Raw genomic sequence first — 21136 nt, 5'->3', positions numbered from 1 at the left:
CTTCCTTTGGTTTTCTATATCCAGTGTTGTCTAACTTTATGCTTGCTTTATTGTTTCTATTTCCATTTTCAATTCCTCCACCTGTTTGTTTGTGTTTTCCTGTAATTCTTTAAGTGATTTTTGTGTTTCCTCTCTAAGGGTTTCTACTTGTTTATTTGTGTTTTCATGCATTTATCTAAGGGAGTTCTTTGTGCCTTTCTTAAAGTCCTCCATTCTTATCAGAAAATGTGATTTCAAATATAAATCTTGCTTTTCTCTTATGTTTGGATATACAGTATTTTCTTTTGTCGGAGTACTGGGATCTGATGAGACCAAGTAGTCTTGGTTTCTGTTGATTATGTTCCTGCTCTTGCCTCTAGCCATTGGGTTGTCTCTGGTGGTGGTTTGTCTTGCAGTTTCTGGGAGTTACGTGGCCCTGTTGTAGGGCTCTGTGTCAGCACTCCTGTAGAACTGTTTTCCTGTTTTCTTCCAGCCTTTACTAAGAACAGGTGCTCTGCTCTCAGCTGTGGCAGCACTCATAGAGACTGTCTTCCAGCTCTAGGCATGGGCAGGAATCAAAGGGTCCTGCCCCTGATTGCTCATGTAGGTCCTTGAACCCAGTGGGCACAGTTGGCAGTATGCAATTCCCTCTTGGTTCTGTACTGCAGGCAGAGGGTATTTTCCTCTGACTTCTCAGGAATATCCACACTTCCAAGGTTCCAACTCTCTCCCCCATGGGATTTGGGTGCAGGGAACTGTTTTGCTCGTTCAGTTCCATCCTGCGCGCAGACCAGAAACATGGGTACCAGTGGCTGTCTTTTCCTATGTCCCTCTGTCCAGAGGCACTGTGCAGTTTCCCCTTGCACAAGGGATGTGGGCCGAGGTGTGCAGAAGTGGCAACCTGTCCTGTGGCCTCAGGATATCTGCACTTCCCCCAAGATCTTAATGGTACAATAAAGCATTGTTCTTTGTACTTTAGCCAGACCAAATTAAATTTGTATTTTGATGTCACAGTACTGCCCTGCACCCAGCAACTGCTCTAAGAGTATCTTCATTCCATTAGCTCTGTTTTATAGTCCATTATTCCTGTGTTTGTACCTTTGTGTTATTAGCAATTGCAAATGCAAACTGGCCTCTACTACTCCATTGACAAATACTTTGTTTACTATTTCTATTTTGAGTAACCTGGATTTTTCCAAATGCATAACAAAGAAGGAAATTAATGTCATTGCTGTAATGGACATATTGCTGATTGACTCTATCCTCAGCTGCAAAGTCTGTTAATATCCTCAATTCTTCAAGTTTTTGTAACCTAACAAATAGAAGGGAATTCCAAAGGCTGACATTCAAATCTAAATTGATGATCTCAACTTGAACTTGTACAAAAATTTCAAGGATCTATCATATATCTTGGTCAAGGGCCAAAGTTCCACTTATTCTGGACATGGGAGGTAACCATGTTCCAGGTATAGTTCTTGTAATTTTAACCTTGCTGCCTTTTGTAGTTTTGGCAAATCAATTCAGGTTTCTTTCTGTGTTTGGACAATTGACAATACTGAGGGTTATTTTTAATGCCATATATAACCTTGTTGCATGCAGAATACTCCACTTTACACTAAATTTCATCATGTAATATGTCTTTGATCATTTATATTGGATCATGTAACTCAAGGTTGTGAATATTATCTTCCCGGTAAGTTTATGGGCATGTCCTTGACATATGTCCTTAAAAAAACTATTGACTTTCTGGTCCCACACATTTAACTCATTGAACACTTTTTTATCTGTGAACATGTCACTTCCAATAATCTGGGTTAATAATTTTAAACAGGCCAAATTGAATTTCAAGATTTCTGGTATACCATATTAACACATGTTCCAATTTTTCAAGACTCTCATTTCTGTAAGTATTAAGTGCATGTAGACTCTAGTTTCTGACCCTTAACAGCTGAAACTGACATATAATTCCATCCTTCATGAAATAACTGTTCTATACTGGACCAGGTTTTCCTTAGTGATATGGTGAAAATAGCATCTCAGAAATTCTACAAAAGGCTTTAAATTTGATCTCAATTTTCTCATAGATGAAGTTTATAGAAATTCTGCAGAAGGCTTCCTCTACTATAAATTAATAATGATCTCAGGGTTAATCAAATCTTATGAGAACCAGATGAAAGGAAGGTTTTTATGGGGAATGGATTGTTAGAAATTTATAGTATCTTAAGAAATACAGGTTCGTAGCCTATTAAAGTCCCAGAAATCACCTCTGGCTGAGAAGAAGGTGATGAGATTGGTGTGGTTCTAATATTTATTATGCTAACATATTAGGTCTTGCTATACTTAGATGTGTCGGTTATCTCAATGACAACTGAGTCTTTTGTAGGATACATTTTCAAGTGCAAATTATTTAGAAAAGAATTCTTTAGGTCTCATGACTCAAAATGATTGGTGATTTCAGTGCAGAAATTTGGGCAGTAGAAAGACAGTTTTGAACAAGTCATCCCTAAGTGTAGTGGTTTTCCTACGTATAAATAAGGGAAAAACCTGTTATTCTCATCACCTTCTTGTTCTTTGTACTTTTGCATGATCAAATTAAATATGACTTTTGATTTCCCAGTACTGCCCTTCACCTATCAACTGCTCTCTGTGTATCTTGATTCTAATAGCTCTTGGGGGGAGGATGGAGAGGAGAACACCCATAAAGAAGGGGAGGGGGAGGGGTTAGGGGGATGGTGGCCCGGAAACCAGGAAAGGGAATAACACTTGAAATGTAAATAAGAAATACTCAAGTTAATAAAAAAAATTCCTGCCTTTGTCCCTTTGTGTTGTTACCCATTGCAAATAAAAAAATGGCCTTTATTACCTCTTTGTTCACCACTTTCAAGCCTATATCTATTTGGGTATCCCATATATTTCCTAGTGGATAACAAAGAAGAAATTGAATGTCATTCCTGTAATGGACATATTTGCTGATTGAGACTATCCTCAGCTACAAAGTCTGTTAACATCCCCAATTCCTCAAATAAAAATAATTGAACTTCAAATCTAAATAATTGATGTCATCTTGCACTTGTACAAAAAAATTCAACCACCTATCATACTTCATTTTCAACTGCCATAGGGTCTACTCAGAGAGGTGTTTGCAGGTAAAAATGTCCAATGTATAGTTTTGGAAAATTTAACCTTCCTGACTTCTCAAGTTTTGCCAACTCAGTTCAGATTCTCTTCTGTATTTCAATAATTGGCAATTTCTGGAATTGTTATTAATCACATACATAAATTTTTTCATACCGAATACTTTGTTATATTTTAAAATTCATTATGTAATTGTCTTGGATCACATGTATATACAATTGTATATCTCAAAATTGAATGTTCTATTCACTGTCGGTTTATGACTAGGTCAATGACATATGGCCTTAAATGAAACATTAACTTTCTGATCCCACATATTTACCTAATTTAACACTTTTTTTATCTGTAAGAATATCACTGCCAATAATATTGGTATAATCATATTAAACAGGCCATTATGAATTTCATGATTACTGGAATATCAGAGTAACTTATTAATTATTTTGAGTCTTGGTTTCTGACCATTAACAGATCAAATTGGGGGGTTGGGGATTTAGCTCAGTGGTAGAGTGCTTGCCTAGCAAGCACAAGGCCCTGGGTTCGGTCCCCAGCTCCGAAAAAAAGAAAAAAAAACAGATCAAATTGGCATATATTTCCATACTTCCTAAAACACCTGGGTTTTTTTTTGCCTTTTTGTTTGTTTATTTGTTTTTGTTGTTGTTGTTCTACCATGGTTTTCTAAGAGACATGATTGATTAGAAGCATAGAAATAATCCTACTATGTAAATTAAATGTTATTTCAATTTTCTCATAGATTGTGGATTTCTTTTATTTGTGAAATGTCCCTTATTCATACCTGGATTCCCATTGGAACTTTGTTCATTCCTCTGTAAAAAATCCAACAGCAAATCATTTATGCCTATGGGAATAAAATCAGTAGTTCAAACCGTTATAACATTTAATTTTGCAATTGTGTATAAGATATGCAATTTTAGAAAAGTATAAGCTGCACTGCCTTAAGCATCATGCATTAGATTTGCATTAATTCATAGAGCTAGATTTGACTCACTCTTTCTTCTTTGCTGACTAAAGTCAATAGGCCTATACTTTTTATTGTGTGTCCCTAGGCTCGTCATAAATTTCAACAATCAATGTCATGAAAAGACCTTGTGTGTTTCCAATGAACCTGCAAACATTGTCCTATTGGTTATACTTAACTTCTGAAAGGTCCAGAGCTGGAGTAACAGGTTTTTCTCTAATTTATATTTAGAAAAACCACTCCTCCTAGGGATGTCTTTCTTAAAACTGTCTCTCTAGTGCACAAATCTCTCCATTGAAATCACCAATCATTTGGAGTCATGAGACCTAAAGAATTCTTTTCTAAATAATTTGCACATGAAAATGTATCCTGCAGAAGACTCAGGTGTCATTGAGATAACAGACGCTTCTAAGGATAGCAAGACCTAATATGTTATCCAATAAATATGAGAACCAATATAAGTATCATCAATATCCAGTCAGCCAGAGGTTTTTTCTGTTCTTTTAATGGTGTAAGAACTGTATTTCATAAGATATTGTAAATTTCTTACCATCAATTCCCTATAAAAAACCTTTCTTTCACCTGATTCTGATAAGATTTTTTCTACCTGTGAGATCATCATTAATTTATAATAATGGAACCCTTCTTCCAAATTTCTATAACCTTGTTATATGAGGTACACCTTCTACTACCTCCTGAACTTTTCCCCCCAAGACCTTAACACAACAATGAAACATTGTTCTTTGTACTTTTGCATGATCAAATTAAATCTGCCTTTAATGTCACAGAACTTCCCTTACCTATCAACTGCTCTCTGTATATCTTGCTTCTACTAGCTCTGTTTCATGGTAAAGTATTTCTGTCTTTGTCCCTCTGTGATGTTACCGATTGCAAGTAAAAAATGGCCTCTACAACTTCATTGACCAACACATACTAGCCTATAATTATTTTGAGAAACCCGGATTTTTTCCAAATGGATAACAAAGAAGAAATTGAATTTCATTCCTGTAATGGACATTTTCCTGATTCACTCTATCCTCAGCTGCAAAGTCTGTTAAGATCCTCAATTCTTCAAACTTTTGTAACCTATCACATAGGAGGGAATTCCAAAGACAGACATTCAAATCTGAATAGTTGACCTCAATTTGCACTTGTATAAAAAATTCAGCTACCTATCATACTCCATTGTCAAAGGCCAGAGATCAATTCTGCGAGGTGTTGGCAGATGAAAATGTCCAAGGTATAGCTGTAATTTTTAACCTTTCTGGCTTCTGTAGTTTTAAAAACTCAATTCAGGTTCTATTCTGTATTTTAAAAATTGGGAATACCTGGAATTGTTTTTAATGACATATATAAATTTTTCCTTGCACAATACTCCATTATACATTAAAATTCATTATGAAATGTATATCAGATAGCATGTAGCTACACCCATATACCTAAAAATACTGAACGTTCTATTCCCTTTAAGTTTATGGGCAGGTCACTGACATATGGCCTTAAATAAAACAATGAACTTTCTCATTCCACATATTTAATTCATTGAACACTTGATTTTATCTATAAGAATGTGTCACTTCCAGTATTCTAGGTATAATCATACTAAACTGGGATTTTGAATTTCAAGGATTCTGGAAGATCAGGGTAACTTCTACCATTGTTTACATCAACCCTCCTTTTATGTAAGTATTAAGTGCGCATTGAGTCATGGTTTCTGACCACTAACATATCAAATTGACATATATATTCCATATTTTCTAAGACACCTTTTTCTTTTCTTTTATTTATTTATTCGTTTTTGCACTTACAAGTTTTCCTTAGGGACATGGAGAGAGTAGAACTTTAGAAATCCTACTATATGAATTAAATTTTATCTCTATTTTCTCATAGACCATGGACTTCATTTATGAAATAGTCTTGATTCATACCTTGATTCCCATTGGAACCTTGTTCAGTCCTTTGAAAAAACTCCAACAGCAAATCATTTATGCTTATGAGAATAAGATCAATAGTTGAATCCCTGATTTCATAACATTGAGTTTTGCATTTGTGAATAAGATGTTAACTTTTAGACAAATATAAGCATCATGCATTCAGTTTGCATTAACTCATAGAACTAGATTTAGCTCACTGTTTCTTCTTGGCTGACCAGTGTCAATAGGCCTATACTTTTTGTTCTGTGGCCTTAGGTTGTCATAAATTTCAACAGTTGATAACACGAAAAGGTCTTGTGTGTTTCGAATGCACATGCAATAATTGTCCTATATTGATATCACTTGACTTCTCAAAGGTAAACAGCTGGAGTAACAGGTTTTTCCTGATTTATACATATGAAATCCAATGATACTAGGGATATCTTTTGAAAACTGACTTTCTGCAGTCCAAATTACTCCATCAAAATCACCAATCATTTTGGGTCATGAGGCTGAAAGAATTCTTTTCAAAATATTTTGCACATAAATGTATATTGCAAATGACTCAAAAACCAAAAAACAGATACTTCTAAATATAGTAAAACTTAATATGCCAGCATAATAAATATTAGAACCAAGACCAGTCTTATCACTGTTCAGTGAGCCAGGAGTGGTTTCTCAGCTTTTAATAGGCTAAGAACTTGTATTTCAGAAGATGTTGTACATTTCAAACAATCAATTCCCTATTAAAACCTTCCTTTCATCTGGTTCTCATAAGATTTTTTCACCCCTGAGATCATTATTAAATTATAATAATGGAACCCTTCTCTAGAATTTTATTGCCTTCCTAAATGAGGTAAACCTTCTACTACCTCCTCAACTTTCCCCGCATGACCTCAAAGCTACACTAAAACATCGTTTTCTGTACTTTAGTATGATCAAATTAAATCTGACTTTTGATGTTACAATACTGCCCTTCACCTATCAACTGCTCTTTGAGTATCTTGATTCCACCAGCTCTGTTTCATGGTAAAGTATTCCTACCCTTGTCCCTTGTGGTGATACCAATTTCAAATGCAAACGAGGCTCTATTACTCCTTTGACCAACACTTTCTAGCCTATATCTATTTTGAGCAACTAGGATTTTTCCTAATGGATAACAAAGAAGAAATTGTCTCTCCTGAGAGACACAGCCAGAATACAGCAAATACATAGGCGAATGCCAGCAGCAAATCACTGAACTGAGAACGGGACCCCCGTTGAAGGAATCTTAGAAAGGACTGACAGAGCTTGAAGGGGCTTGAGACCCCATATGAACAACAATGCCAAACAACCAGAGCTTCCAGGACTAAGCCACTATCTAAAGACTATACATGGACTGACCCTGGGCTCCAACCTCATAGGCAGCAATGAATAGCATAGTAATAGCACCAGTGGAAGGGGAAGCCCTTGGTCCTGCCAAGACTGAACCCCCAGTGAATGTGATTGTTGGGGGGAGGTTGGTAATAGGGGGAGGATCGGGAGGGGAACACCCATATAGAAAGGGAGGGGGAGTGGTTAGGGGGATGATGATTGTGAAACCCGGAAGTGGAATAACAATCGAAATGTAAATAAGAAATACTCAAGTTAATAAAGATGGGAAAAAAAAACACCATCTTTTCTCTGGTTCTCATAAGATTCTTTAAACCTTAATATCATTATTAGTTTGGAATAATGGAAAATTTCTCAAGAATTTCTTTAATCTTCATAAGGGAGGTACACCTTCTACCACCTCCTGAACTTTTTTCCCATGATCGTTAAGCTGCAATGAAACATTGTTCTTTGTACTTTGGCATGATCAAATTAAATCTGACTTTTCATGTCATGGTACTGCCCTTCACTTTACAACAGCTCTCTGAGTATCTTCATTCCACTAATTCTGTTTCATTGTTCAGTAATTGTCTCTTTGTGATTTTACTCATTGCAAATAGAAACTCCGTTGACAAATATTTTCTTGCCTATGTCTATATTGAGTAACCAGGATTTTTCCAAATGGATATCAAAGAAGAAAATGAAGGTCATTGATGTAATGGACATATTTTTTCATTTACTCTATCCTCAGCTCTAAAGTACGTTAAGATCTTCAATTTTTCATATTTTATACCTAAGAAATAGAAGGGATTTCCAAAGGCTACATTCTAATCTAAACATTTGAGCTCTACTTGCAGTGGTACAAAAATTCAAGTTCCTATCATATTTCTTTGTCAAAACACAAAGATCTACTCATACAGGCCATGGCAGGTAAACATGTTTAAGGTATAGTTCTTGGATTTTTAACCTTGCTTTTTTTCTGTAGTTTTGGAAACTCAGTTCAGGTTTTGATTCTATGTTTGGATAATTGAAAATTCCTAAGGGTGTTTTTAATGACACATATATAACCTCTGCCCATGCAGAATACTCCATTTTACACTATATTCCATTATGTAATGAGTCTTGGATACACACACACACACACACACACACACACACACACATAAACATATATATACCAGTATAGCGCAACATTGTAAAAGTTCTCTTCTCTGTAATTTTATGGGCCAGTCATTGACATATGGCCTTAAATAAAAGAGTTGAATTTCTGGTCTCACACATTTACCTCATTGAAAACATTATTTTATCTGTGAGAATATGTCATTTCCTATAATCTGTGTATAATCATATTAAACTGAATATTTTGAATGTCAGGTTTTCTGGAATATCACAGCAACATATATAACTATTTTCTTCATGCCTATTTCCATAAATATTAAGTGCATATTGAGTCTTGATTTCTGACCATTGACAGATAAAATTGACATATATATCCATACTTCCTAAGACACCTGTTTTGTTTTATTTTGTTTTATTTTGTTTTCCTAGACCATGGATTTCTTAGATACATGGAAAGAGTAGCAGCTTAGAAATCCTACTATGTGAATTAAATTTTATCTGAATTTTCATATAGACCAAGGAATTCCTTCATTTGAGAAATATTGCTTATTCATATTGGATTCCCTTTGGAACTTTGATCATTCCTTTGAAAAAAATTCAAACAGCTAATCATGTATGCCTATAAGAATAAGGTTAATGATTCAATTCCTGATTTTATAACATTGAGTTTTGCATTTGTGAGTAAGATAGATAACTTTAGCCAATTATAAGCAGCATTGTAGTAAGTTTCATGCATTAGATTTGTATTAATTCATAAAGCTAGATTTGGTTCACTATTTCTTCTTGGCTGACCAAAATCAATAGGCGTATACTTTTCATTGTGTGTCCTTAGAATCATCATAACTTTCAACATATGATGTATTGAAAAGGCCTTGTGTGTTAGTATGTACTTGCAATCATTTTTCCATTGGTAACACTTGACACATCACACATACACGATGGAGTAACAAAATTTTTTGCACAATTAATAAGTAGGAAAACAACACTTCCATGTGATGTCACACTCAAAAGTGACTTTCTACTCCCCAAATATCTACATTAAAATAACCAAATATTTTGAATTATGAAATCTAAAGAAGGCTATTTTAAATAATTTGCACATGACCATGTATCCTGCAAATCACATAGATGCCATTGAGATAAGAGTTACTTCTAAGTATAGCAAGACCAAACATGTTAACCTGGAAAATATTAAAAATGAGAGAGTTCTCCTCACTGTAGTGTTAGTAAGAGGAGGTTTCTGGGCACATCATAGTCTAGGACCTTGTATTACATAAGGTATTGAAAACTGCTAAAAATAAATTCCCTATGAAAGCCTACCTTGCATCTGCTTCTCATGAGGTATTTTCATCCCTGAAAACATTATTAGTATAGAATAATGGAACACTTCTCCAGAGTTTCTATAATATTCATAAATGTGGTACACATTTTTCTGCATCCTGACCTTCCCCCCAATATCTTAAAGCTGAAATGAAACATTGTTCTTTGTACTTTAGCATGAACAAAGTAAGTCTGAATTTTGACATCATAATAGTGCCCTTGCTCTAGGAAATTCTGGATATCTTTATTCCACTAGCACTGTTTCATAGACCAGTATTCTTGCTATTGTCCCTTTGTGATGTAACCCATCACAAATGCAAACTGGAGTCAACTACTGGATTGACCAATACTTTCTAGCCTATGTTTATATTAAGTAGCCCGGATTTTTCCCAAATGGATAACAAACAAAAAATTTAATGTCATTGCTGTAATAGACATATATGCTGACTGACTATATCCTCAGTTGCAAAGTCTGTTAACATTCTCAATTATTCAAATTCTTATAACCTAACAAATAGAAAGGACATCCATAGGCTGACATTCCAACCTAAATCATTGGCCAATCGTTTGCACTTGTTCAAAAAATTCAAACAACCATTATACTTCATTGTCAAGGGCCCATATTCTATGCAGAGAGATGTTGGCAGGTAAACACATCCAAGTTACAGTTCTTAGAATTTGAAACTTTTCTGCCTTCTGTAGTTTGGTCAACACAGTTCAGGTTTCATTCTGTATTTGAACAGTTGGCCATTCCTGCGATTGATTTTAATGACATATATAAAATTTTCCAGGCAGAATACTCCATGTACATCAAATTTCATTATATAATGTGAAGTGGATCACATGTATATACACCCATATACCTCAAAATACTAAAAGTTCTATTTTCTGTAAGTTTGTGGGCAGGTCATTGACTTATGACTTTAAATAAAAAAATTGATTTTCAAATCACACATATTTAAATCATTGAACACTTTACTTTATCTGTAAGAATATGTCACTTCCAATAATCTGGATGTAATCATTTTAAACTGGCCATTTTGAATTTTGAGATTTCTGGAATATCATAATAATTTAAATTACTATTTACATCAAGACTCCTATTAAGTGCATATTGACTCTTGGTTTCTAACCATTAATAGAATAATTTGACAGAAATTTCCATACTTCCAAAACACCTTTTTTGGTTCCGTTACTTTTTTTATTTTTTTAATGTACCATGGTTTCCATAGAGTCATGGAGAGAGTAGAAGTTAAAAACCCTAATATATGAATTAAATTTTGTCTCAATTTTCTCATAGACCATGGACTTCTGTCATTTCTGAAATATTCCTTATTCATACCTCGATTCCCAGTGGAAATTTGTTCAGTCCTTTGATAAAATTCCAAAAGCAAATGATTTATGCCTATGGGAATAAGATCAATAGTTCAATCCCAGATTTTATAAAATTGAGTTTTATATTTGTGAATAGGAAATATACTTTAAATTACTATAAGCAGTACTGCCTAAAGCATCATGCATTAGATTTGCATTAATTCATAGTGCAAGATTAAGCTTAATATTTCTTCTTGTCTGACCAAAGTCAGTAGGCCTATACTTTTGGTTACCTGACCTACGCTCATCAAAAATTTCAACAGTCGATGGCATGAATATCCCAAAAAGCCTCGAGTGTTATGACAGTAGCTACGATCATTGTCTGATTGATAACACTTGACTCCACTAAGGTACAAAACTGGAGAAAGAGGTTTTTCTCTTATTTATATGTAGGAAATCAACTCCTACTATGGATGACTTGTTGAAAACTGTCATTCTATTGCCCAAATGACTCCATTGAAATCACCAACCATATTGAGCCCTGAGACTTAAGAATTCTTTTCTAAATAATTTTTACACCTAAAAATGTATCCTACAAATGATGCAGGTGTCATTGAGATAACAGACAATTCAAAGTATAGCAAGACATAATATGATATGTTAATAAATACTCGAAACAAGTTCAGGCTTACCACCTTAACACTGAGAAAGAGGTGGAATCTGGGCCTGTAGTAGGCTAAGAATTTGCATTTTATAAGTTGTTGTAAATTTCTTACAATCAATACCTTAATAAAAGATTCCTTTCATCCGGTGCTCATAAGATTTTGTTAACCCCAGAGATCATTATTTATTTATGATGATGGAACGCTTCTTTAGATTTTCTGTAAACTTCATAAATTAGGTACACCTTCTACTAACGCCGAAACTTTTCTCCCAATATCTCAAAGCTACAGTGAAACATTGTTCTTTGTACATTGAATTTTCATCATCAAATTAAATCTGACTTTTGATATCACAGAACTTCCCTTCACCTATCAACCGCTATCTGAGTCATTGATCCTACTAGCTCTGCTTCATGGAGAAGTGTTCCTGCCCTTGTCCCTTTGTCATGTTACCCATTGCGAATGTTAAATGGCCTCTACTACTGCATTGGCCAACACTTTCTAGCCTATGTCTGTTAGGGGTATCCCATTGGTTTTGCAAATGTATGAAAAAGAAGAAATGAATGTCATTGCTGTAATAGACTTATTGGTTGATTTACTATATACTAGGCTGTATAGTCTGATAACATTCTCAATTTTTAAAGTTTTTGTAATGTATCTCATAGAAGGGATTTCGAAAGCCTGACCTTCTAATCTAAATATTTCTACTCTACTTGTTCTTGTACCAAAGTTTCAAGCACCTGTCATATGTCTTTATGAAGGGCCAAAGATCTACTCTTTGTGGACCTGAGAAGAAACCATGATCAAAGTATCATTCTTGGAATTTTAATTTTGTTTCCTTCTATAGATTTTAGCGAATCAGTTCAGGGTTCTTTCTGTGTTTGGATAATTGACAATCTCGAGGGTTGATTTTCATGACATATATAACTCCATCACAAGCAGAAGACTCTAGTATACTCTATATTACACGAAATTTCATCATGTATTATGACCATGATCACTTTTATATTGCCCATTGTACCTCACGACTGTGAACATTCTCTTCCCAGTAAGTTTATGGGCATGTCATTGTCGTATGTCCTTAAATAAAACACTTGAATTTCCTGTCCCACTGATTTAACTCATTGAAAATTATTTTATCTGTGAGATCGTGTCACATCCTCTAATCTCTGTGTAATCATTTTAAACTGTCAACACTGAATTTCAAGATTTCTCGAAAAGCACATACTCGAATGTACGTATTTCAATCAACACTCTCATTTTCATAAGTATAATGTTCATAGTGAATCTAATTTCTGGCCATTATCTGGTGAAACTGACATATTTCCATACTTTGTAAGATACCTTCTCTCTGTTCTGGACCAGATTTTCCTTAGTGATGTAGGGAAAGTATTGGCACAGAATTCCTACAAATGGCATTAAATTTTATCTCAATTTTCTCCTAGACCGTTTTATTGTGAAATATTCATAATTCATACCTGGATTCGCATTGGAACTTGGGTCATTCCTTTGACATAATTGCATTAACACATCATTTATGACTAAGGGATTAAGATCATTAGTTCAATTAGTGACTTTATAACATTCAGTTTGCTTTTGTGCTTAAAAAGCTAACCTTTAGAAAAGTATAAGCAGACTGCCTAAACATCATGCATTACATTTTCACTAATTCATATAGCTAGATTGGGCTCACTATTCCTTCTTGGCTAACCAAAGTCAAGAGGTGTGTCCGCAGGCTGGGCATAACTTTCAAATTTTGATGTCACCCAAAGGTCTTATGTTTTTCTCTTGGTCCTACAATCATTGTTTCAACTTGACTCATCAAAGTTACACACCTGGAGTCACAGGCTTTGTCCTGTTTATTTTTTTTATATGTAGAAAAACCCTCCTCCTATGGTTGGCCTATTCCAAATTGTCTTTCCACTGCTCAAACTATTCCTTTAAAATAACGAATCACTTTCATTCAACAGACCTATAAATTTCTGTTCTAAATAATTTGCACATGACCGTTTATCCTGCAAATCCCTTAGGTTTCATTCAGATAGCAGATACTTCTAAGTAAAGCAGTACCTAATATGTTAACCTGAACAGTATTAAAAATTAGACAGGTGTCATCAGTGTAGAGTCACTGAGAGATGGTTTCTGGGCATTTCATAGTCTAAACCCTTGTATTTCTTAAGGTTTTTCAAATTGCTAAAAATCTGTTCCCTGTAAAAGCCTATCTTGCATCTGATTCTCATGAAGGATTTTTCATCCCTGAAATCATAATTAGTGTAGAAAAATCGACCCCTTTTGCTTTAAACTAGTATAAGCAGTACTGCCATAAGCATCATGCATTAATTAATAGTGCAAGGTTTTGCTTACCATTTCTTCTTGGCTGACCATTGTCAGTAGGCCTATGCGTTTGGTTACGGGAGCCTATGCTCATCAAAAATTTCAACAATCGATATCATAAATGTCCCGAAAAGGCCTCGTATGTTTTGACTGTACCTGCAATCATTGCCTCTTTGGTAACACTTGACTCCACCAAGGTAACACGGCTGGAGACACAGTTTTTCCTCTTATTTTTATGTAGGAAATCCACTCCTCCTAGGGACGTCTTGTTCAAAACTGTCTTTCTACTGACCAAATTACTCCATTGAAATCACCAATCATTATGAGTCATGAGACTCCAGAATACTTTTCTAAATAATTTTGCACATAAAAATGTATCCAGCAAAGGACTCAGGTGTCACGTATATAATAGACACTTCTACATACAGCAAGACCGATTATGTAATCATAATAAATATTAGAACCAAGGCCAGGCTTATCACCATACCACTGAGCCAGAGGTGGTTTATGGGCCTGTAATAGGCTGAGAATTTGCATTTTATAAGTTGTTGTAAATTTCTTATAATCAATTCCTTAATAAAAGATTCCTTTCATCCGGTGTTCATAAGATTTTGTTTACCCCAGAGATCATTATTTATTTATGATGATGGGACGCTTCTTTATATTTCCTGTAACCTTCATATATTAGGTACACCTTCTACTACCTCTGGAACTTTTCTCCCAAGATCTTAAAGCTACAGTGAAACATTGTACTTTGTACATTGAATTTTCATCATCAAATTAAATCTGATTTTGATGTCACAGAACTTCCCTTCACCTATCAACTGCTCTCTGAGTCATTGATCCTACTAGCTCTGCTTCATGGTAAAGTGTTCCTGCTCTTGTCCCATTGTCATGTTACCCATTGCGAATGTTAAATGGCCTCTACTAATGCATTGGCCAACACTTTCTAGCCTATGTCTGTTTGGGGTATCCGTTGGTTTTGCAAATGGATAAAAAAGAAAAATGATTGTCATTACTCTAATAGACTTATTGTTTTATTTACTCTATACTCGCCTGTATAGTTTGATAACATTCTCAATTTTTAAAGTATTTGTAATGTATCTCATAGAAAGGATTTCCCAAGGCTGACTTTCTAATCTAAATATTTCTAATCTACTAGTTCTTGTACCAAAGTTTCAAGCACCTGCCATAAGTCTTTATGAAGGGCCAAAGATCTACTCACTGTGGACCTGAGAAGAAACCATGATCAAAGTATCATTCTTGGAATTTTAATTTTGTTTCCTTCTATAGATTTTAGCGAATCACTTCAGGGTTCTTTATGTGTTTTGATAATTTACAATCTCGAGGGTTGATTTTAATGACATATATAACTCCATCACATGCAGAAGACTCTAGTATACTCTATATTACATGAAATTTCATCATGTAATATGACCTTGATCACATTTATATTGCCCATTGTACCTCACGACTGTGAACATTCTCTTCCCAGTAAGTTAATGGGCATGCCATTGTCGTATGTCCTTAAATAAAACACTTGAATTTCCTGTCCCACTGATTTAACTATTTGAAAACTTATATTATCTGTGAGATTGTGTCACATCCTCTAATCTCTCTGTAATCATTTTAAACTGTCAACACTGAATTTCAAGATTCCTCGAATAGCACATACTCGAAGGTACATATTTCAATCAACACTCTCATTTTCATAAGTATAATGTTCATAGTGAATCTAATTTCTGGCCATTATCTGGTGAAACTGACATAATTCCATACTTTGTAAGATACCTTCTCTCTCTTCAGGACCAGATTTTCCTTAGTGATGTAGGGAGAGTATTGGCACAGAATTCCTACAAATGGCATTAAATTTTATCTCAATTTTATCCTAGTCCATATTATTGTGAAATATTCATAAATCATACCTGGATTCACATTGGAACTTGGGTCATTCCTTTGACATAATTGCATTAACACATCATTTATGACCAAGGGATTAAGATCATTAGTTCAATTAGTGACTTTATAACATTCAGTTTGCATTTGTGCTTAAAAAGCTAACCTTTAGAAAAGTATAAGCAGAGTGCCTAAACATCATGCATTACATTTTCCCTAATTCGTATTGCTAGATTTGGCTCACTATTCCTTCTTGGCTAACCAAAGTCAAGAGGTGTGTCCCAAGGCTGGGCATAACTTTCAACTTTTGATGTCACCCAAAGGTCTTATGTTTTTCTCTTGGTCCTACAATCATTGTTTCAACTTGACTCATCAAAGTTACACACCTGGAGTCACAGGCTTTGTCCTGTTTATTTTTTTTATATGTAGAAAAACCCTCCTCCTATGGTTGGCCTATTCCAAATTGTCTTTCCACTGCTCAAACTATTCCTTTAAAATAACGAATCACTTTCATTCAACACACCTATAAATTTCTGTTCTAAATAATTTGCACATGACCGTTTATCCTGCAATTCACTTAGGTGTCATACAGATAGCAGATACTTCTAAGTAAAGCAGTACCTAATATGTTAACCTGAACAGTATTTAAAATTAGACAGGTGTCATCAGTGTAGAGTCACTGAGAGATGGTTTCTGGGCATTTCGTAGTCTAACACCTTGTATTTCTTAAGGTTTTTCAAATTGCTAAAAATCTGTTCCCTGTAAAAGCCTATCTTGCATCTGATTCTCATGAAGGATTTTTCATCCCTGAAATCATAATTAGTGTAGAATAATCGACCCCGTTTGCTTTAAACTAGTATAAGCAGTACTGCCATAAGCATCATGCATTAATTCATAGTGCAATGTTTTGCTTACCATTTCTTCTTGGCTGACCAATGTCAGTAGGCCTATACGTTTGGTTACGGGAGCCTATGCTCATCAAAAATTTCAACAATCGATATCATGAATGTCCCGAAAAGGCCTCGTATGTTTTGACTGTATCTGCAATCTTTGCGTTTGGTAACACTTGACTCCACTAAGGTAACACAGCTGGAGGCACAGTTTTTCCTCTTATTTTTATGTAGGAAATCTACTCCTCCTAGGGACGGCTTGTTCAAAACTGTCTTTCTACTGCCCAAATTACTCCATTGAAATCACCAATCATTATGAGTCATGAGACTCCAGAATACTTTTCTAAATAATTTTGCACATAAAAGTGTATCCTGCAAAGCACTCAGGTGTCATGGAGATAATAGACACTTCTACATATAACAAGACCGAATATGTAATCATAGTAAATATTAGAACCAAGACCAGGCTTATCACCGTACCACTGAGCCAGATGTGGATTCTGGGCTTGTAATAGGCTGAGAATTTGCATTTTATAAGTTGTTGTAAATTTCTTATCATAAATTCCTTAATAAAAGCTTCTTTTCATACGGTGCTCATAAGATTTTGTTTACCCCAGAGATCATTATTTATTTATGATGATGGGACGCCTCTTTATATTTTCTGTAACCTTCATATATTAGGTACACCTTATACTACGTCGGGAACTTTTCTCCCAAGATCTTAAAGCTACAGTGAAACATTGTTCTTTGTACATTGAATTTTCATCATCATATTAAATCTGACTTTTGATGTCACAGAACTTCCCTTCACCTATCAACTGCTCTCTGAGTCATTGATCCTACTAGCTCTGCTTCATGGTGAAGTGCTCCTGCCCTTGTCCCTTTTTCATGTTACCCACTGCGAATGTTAAATGGCCTCTACTACTGCATTGGCCAACACTTTCTAGCCTATGTCTGTTAGGGGTATCTCATTGGTTTGGCAAATGGATAAAAAAGAAGAAATGAATGTCGTTGCTGTAATGTACTTATTGGTTGATTTACTCTATCCTCGGCTGTATAGTCTGATAACATTCTTAATTTTTAAAGTTTTTGTAATGTATCTCATAGAAGGGATTTCCAAAGGCTGACTTTCTCATCTAAATATTTCTAATCTACTTGTTCTTGTACCAAAGTTTTAAGCACCTGTCATATGTCTTTATGAAGGGCCAAAGATCTACTCTTTGTGGACCTGAGAAGAAACCATGATCAAATTATCATTCTTGGAATTTTAATTTTGTTTCCTTCTATAGATTTTAGCGAATGAGTTCAGGGTTCTTTCTGTGTTTGGATAATTCACAATCTCGAGGGTTGATTTTCATGACATATATAACTCCATCACATGCAGAAGACTCTAGTATACTCTATATTACACGAAATTTCATCATGTATTATGACCTTGATCACTTTTCTATTGCCCATTGCACTTCACGACTGTGAACATTCTCTTCCCAGTAAGTTTATGGGCATGTCATTGTCGTATGTCCTTAAATAAAACACTTGAATTTCCTGTCCCACTGATTTAACTCATAGAAAACTTATTTTATCTGTGAGATCCTGTCACATCCTCCAATCTCTGATTAATCATTTTAAACAGTCAACACTGAATTTCAAGATTCCTCGAATAGCACATACTCGAATGTACATATTTCAATCAACACTCTCATTTTCATAAGTATAATGTTCATAGTGAATGTAATTTCTGGCCATTTCTGGTGAAACTGACATATTTCCCTACTTTGTAAGACATCTTCTCTCTGTTCTGAACCAGATTTTTTTAGTGATCTAGGGAGAGTATTGGCACAGAATTCCTACAAATGGCCTTAAATTTTATCTCAACTTTCTCCTAGACCATTTTATTGTGAAATATTCATAATTCATACCTGGATTCGCATTGGAACTTGGGTCATTCCTTTGACAGAATTGCATTAACACATCATTTATGCCTAAGGGATTAAGATCATTAGTTCAATTAGTGACTTTATAACATTCAGTTTGCTTTTGTGCTTAAAAAGCTATCCTTTAGAAAAGTATAAGAAGTACTGCCTAAACATCATGCATTACATTTTCCCTAATTCGTATTGCTAGATTTGGCTCACTATTCCTTCTTGGCTAACCAAAGTCAAGAGGTGTGGCCCTAGGCTGGTCATAACTGTCAACTTTTGATGTCACCCAAAGGTCTTATGTTTTTCTCTTGGTCCTACAATCATTGTTTCAACTTGACTCATCAAAGTTACACACCTGGAGTCACAGGCTTTGTCCTGTTTATTTTTTTTTATATGTAGAAAAACCCTCCTCCTATGGTTGGCCTATTCCAAATTGTCTTTCCACTGCTCAAACTATTCCTTTAAAATAACGAATCACTTTCATTCAACAGACCTATAAATTTCTGTTCTAAATAATTTGCACATGACCGTTTGTCCTGCAATTCACTTAGGTGTCATACAGATAGCAGATACTTCTAAGTAAAGCAGTACCTAATATGTTAACCTGAACAGTATTAAAAATTAGACAGGTGTCATCAGTGTAGAGTCACTGAGGGACGGTTTCTGGGCATTTCATAGTCTAACCCCTTGTATTTCTTAAGGTTTTTCAAATTGCTAAAAATCTGTTCCCTGTAAAAGCCTATCTTGCATCTGATTCTCATGAAGGATTTTTCATCCCTGAAATCATAATTAGTGTAGAAGAATCGACCCTGTTTGCTTTAAACTACTATAAGCAGTACTGCCATAATCATCATGCATTAATTCTTAGTGCAAGGTTTTGCTTACCACTTCATCTTGCCTGACCAATGTCAGTAGGCCTATGCGTTTGGTTACGGGAGCCTATGCTCATCAAAAATTTCAACAATCGATATCATGAATGTCCCGAAAAGGCCTCGTATGTTTTGACAGTACCTGCAATCATTGCGTTTGGTAACACTTGACTCCACTAGGGTAACACAGTTAGAGACACAGTTTTTTCTCTTATTTTTATGTAGGAAATCTACTCCTCCTAGGGACGGCTTGTTCAAATCTGTCTTTCTACTGCCCAAATTACTCCATTGAAATCACCAATCATTATGAGTCATGAGACTCCAGAATACATTTCTAAATAATTTTGCACATAAAAATGTATCCTGCAAAGTACTCAGGTGTCATGGAGATAATAGACACTTCTACATATAACAAGACCGAATATGTAATCATAGTAAATATTAGAACCAAGACCAGTCTTATCACCGTACCACTGAGCCAGACGTGGTTTCTGGGCTTGTAAATGGCTGAGAAATTGCATTTTATAAGTTGTTGTAAATTTCTTATAATAAATTCCTTGATAAAAGCTTCTTTTCATCCGGTGCTCATAAGATTTTGTTTACCCCGGAGTTCATTATTTATTTATGATGATGGGACGCTTCTTTATATTTTCTGTAACCTTCATATATTAGGTACACCTTATACTACATCGGGAACTTTTCTCCCAAGATCTTAAAGCTACAGTGAAACATTGTTCTTTGTACATTTAATTTTCATCATCAAATTAAATCTGACTTTTGATGTCACAGAACTTCCCTTCACCTATCAACTGCTCTCTGAGTCATTGATCCTACTAGCTCTGCTTCATGGTGAAGTGTTCCTGCCCTTGTCCCTTTTTCATGTTACCCATTGCGAATGTTAAATGGCCTCTACTACTGCATTGGCCAACACTTTCTAGCCTATGTCTGTTAGGGGTATCCCATTGGTTTTGCAAATGGATAAAAAAGAAGAAATGAATGTCGTTGCTGTAATGTACTTATTGGTTGATTTACTCCATACTCGGCTGTATAGTCTGATAACATTCTTAATTTTTAAAGTTTTTGTAATGTATCTCATAGAAGGGATTTCCAAAGGCTGACTTTCTCATCTAAATATTTCTAATCTACTTGTTCTTGTACCAAAGTTTTAAGCACCTGTCATATGTCTTTATGAAGGGCCAAAGATCTACTCCTTGTGGAACTGAGAAGAAACCATGATCAAAGCATCATTCTTGGAATTTTAATTTTGTTTCCGTCTATAGATTTTAGCGAATCAGTTCAGGGTTCTTTATGTGTTTGGATAATTCACAAAATCGAGGGTTGATTTTCATGACATATATAACTCCATCACATGCAGAAGACTCTAGTATACTCTATATTACACGAAATTTCATCATGTATTATAACCTTGACCACTTTTATATTTCCCATTTCAC

At 35.0% G+C, this 21136-nt stretch overlaps 1 protein-coding gene across 9 annotated transcripts in view; it reads right to left on the bottom strand.

Annotated features, from left to right (window-relative positions):
- The window catches only part of Skint5l (selection and upkeep of intraepithelial T cells 5 like), a 238361-nt gene that overhangs the window by 76892 nt on the left and 140333 nt on the right, over window positions 1–21136 (bottom strand). For 4 of the 9 annotated variants that reach the window (XM_087551532.1, XM_087551533.1, XM_087551537.1 and 1 more), the window contains 2 exons: window positions 18811–18873; window positions 3911–3973 (listed from right to left, as the gene is read on the bottom strand). In XM_087551532.1, coding sequence (XP_087407658.1) covers window positions 3911–3973; window positions 18811–18873 — 126 coding nt within the window. Of the gene's footprint in view, window positions 1–3910; window positions 3974–11137; window positions 11201–18810; window positions 18874–21136 lie in introns of all 9 variants that reach the window. The other 5 variants (XM_087551535.1, XM_087551539.1, XM_087551534.1 and 2 more) reach the window with 3 other exon arrangements.

The sequence above is a fragment of the Rattus norvegicus genome, chromosome 5, assembly GCF_021556685.1.
Source record: "Rattus norvegicus strain SHRSP/BbbUtx chromosome 5, alternate assembly SHRSP_T2T, whole genome shotgun sequence".
Lineage (NCBI taxonomy): Eukaryota > Metazoa > Chordata > Mammalia > Rodentia > Muridae > Rattus > Rattus norvegicus.
The sequence above is the reverse complement of the archived record's forward strand: the minus strand, read 5'-3'. Positions and strand labels throughout refer to the sequence as shown.